Source organism: Colossoma macropomum, unplaced genomic scaffold (genome assembly GCF_904425465.1).
Source record: "Colossoma macropomum unplaced genomic scaffold, Colossoma_macropomum, whole genome shotgun sequence".
In the NCBI taxonomy this organism is placed as follows: domain Eukaryota; kingdom Metazoa; phylum Chordata; class Actinopteri; order Characiformes; family Serrasalmidae; genus Colossoma; species Colossoma macropomum.
Window position 1 is genome coordinate 22,797,122 of NW_023494784.1, and position 10,209 is coordinate 22,807,330.

At 39.9% G+C, this 10,209-nt stretch overlaps 1 protein-coding gene across 1 annotated transcript; it reads left to right on the top strand.

Moving 5' to 3' along the window:
• Window positions 1-2,008: 2,008 nt before the first annotated feature.
• Window positions 2,009-10,143, top strand: mfsd9 (major facilitator superfamily domain containing 9). The gene is made up of 6 exons (XM_036597727.1): window positions 2,009-2,131; window positions 3,228-3,315; window positions 5,718-5,761; window positions 7,531-7,660; window positions 7,952-8,161; window positions 8,574-10,143. Exons 1-6 carry the CDS (start codon window positions 2,048-2,050, stop codon window positions 9,398-9,400), a joined length of 1,383 nt encoding a protein of 460 aa, XP_036453620.1. The 5' UTR covers window positions 2,009-2,047; the 3' UTR covers window positions 9,401-10,143.
• The last annotated feature ends 66 nt before the right edge of the window (window positions 10,144-10,209 follow it).

Sequence of the window (10,209 nt, forward strand, 5' to 3'; positions counted from 1 at the left end):
GTAGATTGTAAGCCTATACAAATGAGAGAGCCTACGTACCACCTGGTTGTACGATTCAAGTCCCGTAACCCCAGCCCTGCTTTTAATCCCTGGGTCACCTTGTGTCTTGAAAAGACGTTTGTGGTGATGTGGACTCACTTGACACTTCCTAGCTTCTGGTCGAGTTTTATGCAGCAGTATGCTCAGCAGTCTAAAACTAAGTGAGCAATTGGCAGAAGTGGTTAGTAGATAGCAGCAGCTAGCCCCCTCTGTTGGCCAAAACAAGCACAATGTGAGATGTCTACCTGTCAGCTTGGCTGCCAGGTCTTTCTGGTGTGTTTTAAATTCACCGCTGAAAATGGGGCCATATCTGGGGACAGCTCCAGCCAGGGAAAGGCCACTAAAACCAGGGGGGGGACTGGGGATGTCTGGTCACCCTACATCAGGGAAGGGTGCAGTCTCCCATCCTTTTCACCCTCTTTACATCAGACTTCCAGTACAGCACCAGCTTGTGCTACCTGCACAAGTTCTGTGACAACTCATGTAATGGGGAAATGAGTCAGAGTACATTAGGCCAGCAGTGGAGTTAACCTTGGATCTGGTTGTGGATTTCTGGTGTTTTAGGAGGCCTGTAAATCCACTTAGCATCAAGGGACAGGATGTGAGTATGGTTCAGTCCTGTGGGTCCACCTGGAAGATGGACTGGACTGGACTGATAACACAGACACTCTGGAAAGGAAAGGCCAAAGCAGGCTTTTCATTCTACAGTGGCTCATGTCTTTCAGTGTGTGCAGCAGGCTACTGGAGTTATTGTGGCCAGTTTTCTTTTCTATGTGGTGGTTTGCTGAGGGAGCAGCGCCAACCCATGGCAAGGGACGCCAAGTACCTCAATAAACGGATCAGAAAGCCAGTGCTATCACAGGACTGAAAACTCACTGGAAGCAGTGACAGAAAACAGGGTAGTAGCAGAATTAGAGAACACAATCAATTTTGTCCATCCACTCAACGGTTCAATCCACCAGGGTGCTCTATGAGGAGATACTGGGTATCATTTCTGCAGGCTGACATCAGGCTTCACAATGCCTCCTCTAAGCGTGCTACATTATCCACAGCTTCTCAGAACAAACAACAGCACAGAATGTCTAAATACAAATACCACTTTACCATATATTTTTTTTTTATCAGAAGTACCAAATGTTGGCATGTTAATGTTTTTCACAAAATCCACAATGTCTCACATCTCACACTCCACTGAATGTGCATGTCTGTCTATCTTTCTATCTGTCTATCTAGAAAGTTACTCAAGCTACTTAAAAATACTGAGCCAGAGTAAAAAGATTGCATCAGAGGGACTGTCTACTGTCTAATTGGCAAATTTTTAAATAAACAATACTTACATGACACTTCCAGATGTACAGTAAACACCAAATGTTTATCAAAGGTATGACCTACTATTAGTTACGTGCTTAAAATTGTGAGACGTGACCAATAAGTATAGCTAAGTCTGATTATTGTCTGATTGTCTGGATAAACTATAATAAAGGTCTTCTTTAAACGGCTGACACTTATCCATAGCCATCATTACTTACTCAAAGCCATTAATTGCATTTACCTATGAATAAGTAGATTTTTTTGAACATGCTGTGTTTTGGGAGTTAAAGAAGATCAAATAAAGGGTCACTATTTCTCAAATCTTACAGCACAATCCAGTTAAATAAAAATAAAGGGCTTTAAATGTAGCGCGTCTAAAGTCATAGCATGACGCAGGTTTCGGACTGTACCATTAGGGGACGCGGCACGTTATTAATGTCTGCTGAGTGACTGGTGAGACACAACAATAATTGATCTACATTTTCTCATAAATACTTTATGTATGTATTCGGGAACATAAACGCGCTTTAAGAGGACACTAGTGTAATACCGTGGAGGGCTGCCGCTTTCAAACGCGCTGGTCTCCCCCCTGTTCTCTGAGACATGGTCCAGGCCCGGCGGTGACGCTGGGAGTGTTTGGTAAATGAGAGCAGTCCGGTGACGCTTCCGCGTAGGTCGCGCTGTGCAGTGAGGGAAAATGAACAACTCAGCATGTAGCATTTATCAGAAATCAAGGAGACCCACCAGGATTATAAGATGTATATACGTAGTTGGGTTTATGGTGAGTAGCTTCTTTTTCCTCTGAAGACGTTGCTGGCGCGTCTGTCAGCCACTCTTTCTTCTGTAACTTTGGATAAGACTGAACGACGTTGAAGATTCAAAGCATTCCCCCTTTACACTTCTTCGGCTGCTGTCAGTGTTATATTGTAGCTATGAAACCTATAGCTATATCTTCTGTCCTAACATGTAAAGAGTCGTAAACTGGTTGTTGTTGTGCTAGTTGTCTTATCCCGTTCAGGAGGAGACTTCAGCGGGAAGAGCTCTTCATTGTCACTAGCATTTTTCTCTCACAAGCTTTCACATGACCTCTCACAGTCGAGCTGTTCATGAACTGTCCTAATGTCATGATAGTCCAAAGCCAAAACCAGCCTTCTACTTTTGTATTGCCTGACTTTTTAATGTATTTTATTTAAAATGTAGTTTTTCCCCTTGATGAATCATATCTTCATTTGATCAAACTGGAATAAAACTACGCCTGGTGTCTCTTCCCCCCACACAAACACACCCACACGTCCATTCACACAGTGTTCTTCCCAGTCTACAGCAGGAGTGCTTTCCCCCGAATTACACTTAGTTTAATAGAGTGCTGTGACACTGGTAGAAGTATGGTGTGACTCCAATCATGTTCTTGGCTGGCTTAATGCTGGCTAAGTTCTTAAAAAAATGTGGCTAAACAGGCTCTGGGCTTGCATGTCAACTCATACATTTTAATTGTAACCTCCTTTAATGTCACTCTGTAATTTACTTAACCTGTAATTAACTTAATAGTCAAACTGCAAGGGCTCATATAAGGTCACCTCCATTCCACACTCTTACTAAGTAACTATGTTACTTAAGTTAAATAGTAGTCACTGAATTCTTTTTAGTAGTTAGTGAAGAAGTCTTAAGATTAAAAAGTGCATAATAGACCTGCAGATGAATGTTAGTATGTGTCAGTGGTATATTGGGATGAAGATTTTGACTGACTGTATTCACTGTATTCAGGATCCAGTGCTGTTTATACTATTTGTGTAGATGTTTAGTGCTTAAATAAGATAAAAAAAAAAAATCTGCCTGTGTCACTGCACTGATTCTGCAATGTGTTTGGTTTTGCACAGGACCTGTTTGGGGTCAGTATGATCATCCCTCTGCTGAGTCATCACGTGAAGGCTTTAGGAGCCAGCCCTACAGTTGCTGGGATAGTGGGTGAGACTCTGTCATCTTATGTTCAACTACATGAAAACAACATGCTTAACATAAATAACTACACACAATTAACATGTAAAATTATATATAAATAGAATGTAGACAATTAATTAAAGCCATTAGGGTGCAATTCTGCCACTTGATGTTACATGCAATAAGACTTAAATGCAGTTCAAGTAGGGGCGGGCAATATGATGATATTTTAGCATATTGTGGTAAATTACATCACAGTGTGCTTTTCTAGGCATATTGTGAATATCATCAGTACTGAAGTCAGGACACTGATCAGTATTTTTAAAATGTGGCACTCCTAGGGATTGTTTCTGTTCCACTTCAGAGGAACAGCAGTATGCACCCAAGTAAAGGTTTCACTTGTGCATGAAAATAGACTTATGAATATCAATACAGCCTTTACTGCATCAGTACACATCACCACAAGATCATCCATGATATATTGCCATATCAATGAACATAGCCCTAATCATGGGTACCCATAGCTATGTGCAGGATAGACTTTTTCTCTGTCACACACCTAATTACCAAACTCATTTGTGAGGTGAATTTGGTTTGTTAGAACTCAAAAAACTGGTGGTTAAAAGTTATAGCTTGGAGACCATCTTAACCCATGAAGAATTACATGTGATGCTATGCTATGATTTGTTCATTTATAATCTTTTAACCAAAGCACTGGCAAATAAGTCTTCTGTAAAAGCTGAAGAATTAGCATTTTAAATGCTGAAAAGTTAATATTTCTCTCATTTTTCTTTTTTTCACTTAACTACTTTCGCAAATATTTTCAGTACCTACAATAACTAAAATGTAAATGTACATATAGATGCTTACATTATTGTATTTAGTTAATATTTCATTTGAAAAACTGATTGATCACACTAAAATATTTCATAGGCCTCAAAAGAGCCTAGATATAACATTGAGTGAGTCCACAGACAGTGATCACACTGTTGATAAGGCATGCTCTTTTGGGAGCCTTTAAGGAAACAACTTTATAAAGTGACGTGCTATGTCCACTGAGTAACGTGTCCTGCTGAACAGTTTTTGCATTTTTGTTTATTGTTGTTTTTTTATGCATTACTCGTGGCATTCATCTAAGAGAAATCTCAGTCATGTTTTAATGTTGGGGTATTTGTGAATCTTGTACATTGGATACACCCTATTTCAAAAGGCTGGTTCTTTTGTCATATACACTTGAGATCACCAGCTGAAGAAACATTTCTACTTCTTTCGAAAGGTTGACATTGATTGTGATCACAAGGTCTCAATTTCTTTGGTCAGGCCATCCTGCAGTTACTTCAAAGGAGGATTTCATGCAAAATCCATAATTCAATCTGTGATTCCTTGCTGTATGGTCAGTTTCTAAGAATTTGGCCACATTACTCAGATGCTCTGTAGTTGGGTAAAACAAATTAACACTGAGCTAGTAGTCATTTAATTTGATGACTGTAGGATGAGGATATGAATGTTCCTCTTAGGAAAAAGATAGAAATCATGGCAAATAATCGGGGAATCTGAACTAAACTAAAATTATCTGTTTGTAACCCAAAATGCATATCACTTATGAATGTGCATTTGGCAAGTATAACTGTCCTTAAGATCTAAGCATGTTCACAGGGCAGAGTTTTGCTGCTTTGTAGATTGAGATTCTCTCTCATGTCCCATTTCTAAATTACTTCTATTATATTTTAATACTCATGTCTTCAGGACTATACATCATTATATATATATGATGTATAGTTATATATATATATATATATGATGTATAGTTATATATATATATATATGATGTATAGTTATATATATATATATATATGATGTATAGTTATATATATATATATATATATATATATATATATATATATATATAATGCGCACTTTTGGAAATGTGAATACACTTTCTAATCTCTTTGCTTGTTAGGCAGTAGTAAATGTGGTCAGCATTTCCCATAGGTCTGAATAAAACCTAGGGGAAACATCATGGGGTTTGGTAGAGGTTGTTAATCTTCAATGCAGTTTTAACACTGCAACATGCAAAGTAATGGAAATGGAGACTGGATATTGTTATTATAGGAAAAGTCATTTTTGGGCTGCCATCACTATAATTTCTTGGGTTGGGGCTGCCCAAGCATAGTCAATGTGTGGAAAACATTGTAAGTGTAAATGCCTCGTTTTTACCAGAAATATCTGATTTTTTTCTGAAATATTTCTTAAAATAGGCATTAAGGACTACATCTGTCTTGGTGTTTAAAGCACAGCCAGTCTCACATCATCATTACAATAGAGATTCCTCAAAAATCACCACTAGACTGTGAATCTCCTGAAAAGCAACCCAGAGACAAAGCAGAGGTTGGAGGCTTAACTGTAACTCTCTTATTTTCATATCGCAGGTTCCACTTATGGGGTTTTGCAGCTGTTCTCCAGCACTATAGTTGTGAGTAATTTAGTATTTCCTTCTGACATTTTGCTCCCCAGAAACGGCCATTTTATAACTATAACAAAAACATAACTATACAGAAAAAATGTAAAAGTTGTGCTATACACGCATTACAAGTGCTCTTTAAGCTGTCTGTGTGCAGGGAATAATTTCATGTTTTTGATGACTTTACATGGTGCCTCAAACCGGAGATTTTGCTTATAAACTAGAAACTCTACTGTAAGACACGTATGCATCATCTGAGCAGATCAGTTCACCAGTCCTCGGAAGCCTCCTCCCTACTTTAAATTGGTTTAAATCTGCAGGGTCATGAGGCAAATTAAGAAGTGAAGGAAGGGTTTGTTTTCACTTGGATGCTAAGCATAGACACGGAGGAGAGAAACAGCCAAGGCTCTGTGATGCGCCTGAAGCCGACAGGCAGAACATAGAAAATTCAATTGAGCTTTTATTGCATTATGTCAGCATGTTTTGTAATTGTGTCTAGTGTAGTGTGTAAATGTGTGTGTGCATGTGTCATATCTCACGCTACTGAGAGTAGATACAGAGGTGCCTGTGGCACTTATCCTAGGAACTAAGTTGTGGAGTTGAATCCTGTAGATGCATACAGAGATAAAGCTTTTAACTCAAACTTCTACCTGCACCAGTTCCCTGTGTAAGACCAATGTAAGCAGTCAAATCACCTCCTTCACAAAATTATAAACATGCATTATCTTCCAGTATGCAGTTTTAATTAAATGTACCACTTCCTGTACGGCATACTTTTACTAACACAGAGCCTTTGTTTCCTCATACATCCTGTAACCCTATGTGAAAACAAGATCTCTGACTAAGAGACAATTTTTAAACAAAGCTTTTTGTGATAAGTGTTCTTGTAATGTCTCATATATTACTGTGCCAAAGTCAGAGACCACCCTTTATTGATTAATTTATAGTGAAACAGCCATTAAGTATAAGTTAGTATTTTTTCAGGATATATTGCTGAGGAGATTACATAAAAGATAGTCCAGTTTCATAAGGAAGTGGAAAGTCGAGGGAAAATAAGTGGGGGAAAAAAAACAGCAGTTTCCAAAACTGGAGTTCAAAAAATTAAAATATTACTCCTAACAGCTATGCGAGACCTGGTAGACACCAAAACTGTCACCACCAGAGAAACAGTACTTAATGATTTTCATTTTTGAAAGAGAGGAGAAAATCAAGCTCCACACTTGCTTCGTATCTGAAAAAATCCACAGGTGTTCCTGTCCATCCTTCCACTGTGAGAAGACAACTCAACACTGAGTCAGAAAGGATGTGAAGCTGTTAAGATGCCATTACTGCAGACAAAAAAGTAGAAAGTTTGCAAATCAAACTAAGAAGCTGGTGGTGTTCTTAGAACAATGGACAGACCACCCCAGAGCCCAGACCTCAGAATCTCTGAATGTGTTTGGGATTACTTGGATCACAAGACGCAAAAAATGCAACCAACTTCTAAGATTGAACTTTGAAGTTGTGAAAAATATTCCTGCAGATTGATTTGAAAAGCTGAAGAGTAGCTGGAAAGATACAGGTGAACACACAGAATTTTGATATTATATTTAGTTGTTGAGGCTTTTGTTTATATTTCTGTCAAATGTATGTTTCCTGCTTTTTTCCCTGATGCTAAAAATAAAAAACTTAATACTTAATCACTGTTTTGACTGGAAAGTGAATAAAAAAAAGGGGGTCTCTGACTTTTGCACAGCAATGTATACTGATTTCTCTTTGTCCCCACAAACTTTGTTTGGCAGGGCAGCTGGAGTGATGTAGTGGGGAGGCGCTATTCCTTGCTGACATGCCTTCTGCTCAGTGCCTTTGGATATGGCCTTTTGGGGCTGTCCACTAGTATTGCCCTGTTTGTGCTGGCCCGAATACCAGTGGGTAAGTTATGGAGTGTTATGTTATGTAAATCAATGATATGTCTGCGATAAGACATAATTCTTTTATTTTTAACATACATTTGATAAACAAGTGTGTATAGAGTGAGTGTAGTGTGTGTGTGTGTGTGTGCGCATATGCCATATCTCACGCTAATGAGAGCTGGTATGGAGGCACCAGCAGCACTTATTCTAGGAACTAAGCTTTGGAATAATTGATTGATGATCATGCAGGCTCACTTGTAAGATGTTTAGTTTGTGTTATTAACAGTAATGGTTCTCTGCCTTTCCACAGGGCTATTTAAACATTCTCTGTCCATCTGTCGAGCTCTCCTATCAGATCTTGTGTCAGAGACAGAGCGCCCCCTGGTGATGGGTCACTTTAATGCAGCTTCTAGTGTGGGTTTCATTCTGGGCCCAGTGGTAGGAGGCTACCTCACTGAACATGAAGGAGGATTCTACTTATCTTCATTTGTCTGTGCAGCCATCTTCCTTCTTAATGCAGGTAAAAGAGAACAAACAGGAACAAGCATGAACAAACACACACTCATGTGCCATAGGAATGTGCCATACCCTTGTTTGACTGTTGTAAGAGTCTAAAATGTTTTTTCCCCATTCACTCTAGTTCATTTTACTTGTGAGTTCTTTTTCTGAACATTCTCAGGACAAATGCAAACATTAGAATGTGTTTGTGTTTGCTCATGTTTGTCCCGTCAGTGTATTCTGGCCTATAGAGAGCAGAGAGCAAAAATGAGCCATCTGTCTAGGCTAAGTATAGACTAAGTTCTACTAAATCAAATCATTTTGCCCCTTCAAGCTATTATGTATTCACATATGTTTAAACTCAAACTGACTGGAATGGCTAGACAGTAATCTATTCTATAGATGAACTCAGCCCATTTTGTAATCTTCCTCAGGTCTGGTCTGGATGTTGCCATGGAGTGAGACTCTAAACCACCGTATAGATACTAATAGTAATAGTAACAGAAGCAAATCTTATGACAAGCTAAAGAACTGTCCTGTTAGGAACCACCATGACTCTTCTTCCACCACAGCCTGTGGTTCTGCTGGAGCTTCCTGCTGGGGCTGGAGGGATACGAATCTTCTCCAGCCTGCCTGGCGGCAGCTGACATCAATGTTGGTGCGGATCCGCATGTTGGCCTCCTCAGACATGTGGGACGTGTTCCTTGTGCGTCTGTTAATGGCTGTAGCTATAATGCTTTACTACAGTAACTTCTCCCTGGCTATGGAGGAGCGCTTTGATCTCAAGCCCAAAGTGACTGGCTACTTGATAAGCTACAGCAGCATGCTGGGTGCCCTTGCTGGCTGCCTGGTAGGACCTGTCACTCATCTCTACAGCAACAACATGTCAGCTCTCCTACTGCACTCAACCATGCTCACATGCTCTCTGATCTTCCTGTACACCACTGCGCCTAATGTGTGGCAAGTGCTGCTTACCTCCACCTTCTTTGCCATCTCCACTACTATTGGCCGCACCTGTATCACTGACCTGGAGCTGCAGCGAGGTGGTGCACAAGCCAGCGGGACCTTGATAGGGGCGGGGCAGTCGGTTACAGCAGTGGGACGCGTTCTGGCTCCCCTTCTGTCTGGTCTAGCCCAAGAGTTCAGTCCCTGTGGGCCACCCAGTCTGGGAGTGGTTCTGGCCCTGATAGCTGTGGGCTTATTGCTTATCAGGACTCCAAAGTGGGATAGTAAAGCCAAAGTAAAGGACAATAACCACTAATAGTGACAACCCAATGGTCACACAGGAAAAAATGAGCATTGTGGTGCCATCTGCTGGAGTTGGCAGTGACTTTTCTCTGTCAGAAATTAAGGTGGAAGCTAAAGCTATGACTGTGGTTTATCACTGATCTGCCAGAAGTCAGCTGATTTGGTCTTAGAGTACTCACAGCAGTGAGTTTCAGCATTGTAAGACATTGTCAGCAGAGTCACCAGCAGGGCAGCCACCTGTCCCTTCAGCCTCAAGAGGACCTGCCACACTAAGTGAAAACCCAGAGACAGACACAGAAGACCACAGGCTGAAGGTTTAAACAGCATGCCTGAATACCAAGGCATGCATTTTCAATGACTGGCACAATGTATGACTTACAGTAGAAAGTGGATATTAAGCAGGTGAGAATCTCAATCCTTTCCATATCGCCAATCAATTATCAGCCACTGGAGTCAGATTTACATGGTCCTTAGAGATCTATGCATTACAGGGAAACATTACTTTCTGGACTGTTTGTTTTTTTAACCTCAGTGAGGCATTAATGGTACAAAAACACTTCATCCTTATTGCACTTAATAGATATTTCCTCTTTTTTTAATTTTTAATGCCAATTGCACTACAATACAGTTGTACTGCTAAGATACATATGGCCTTACAGCTCATAATAGACAGACATTCTGTGGTTAAGAGCTGTTTTCATTAGCTTTTCCATTTTGTTTAATTGGGAGCAGCAGCATAAACTCATCTTCTCAAGTTTGTTTAATTGAGATGTTACAATATTTATTGCATTCTTTATTAGACTACTTTTTTTAGATTACTTT

Coding starts and splice junctions, on each gene's coding strand:
- mfsd9 (XM_036597727.1), top strand. CDS start 2,048: ATGAACAACTCAGCATGTAGCATTTATCAGAAATCAAGGAGACCCACC. Junction 2,132..3,227: donor TATACGTAGTTGGGTTTATG/GTGAGTAGCTTC, acceptor GGTTTTGCACAG/GACCTGTTTGGGGTCAGTAT. Junction 3,316..5,717: donor TACAGTTGCTGGGATAGTGG/GTGAGACTCTGT, acceptor TTCATATCGCAG/GTTCCACTTATGGGGTTTTG.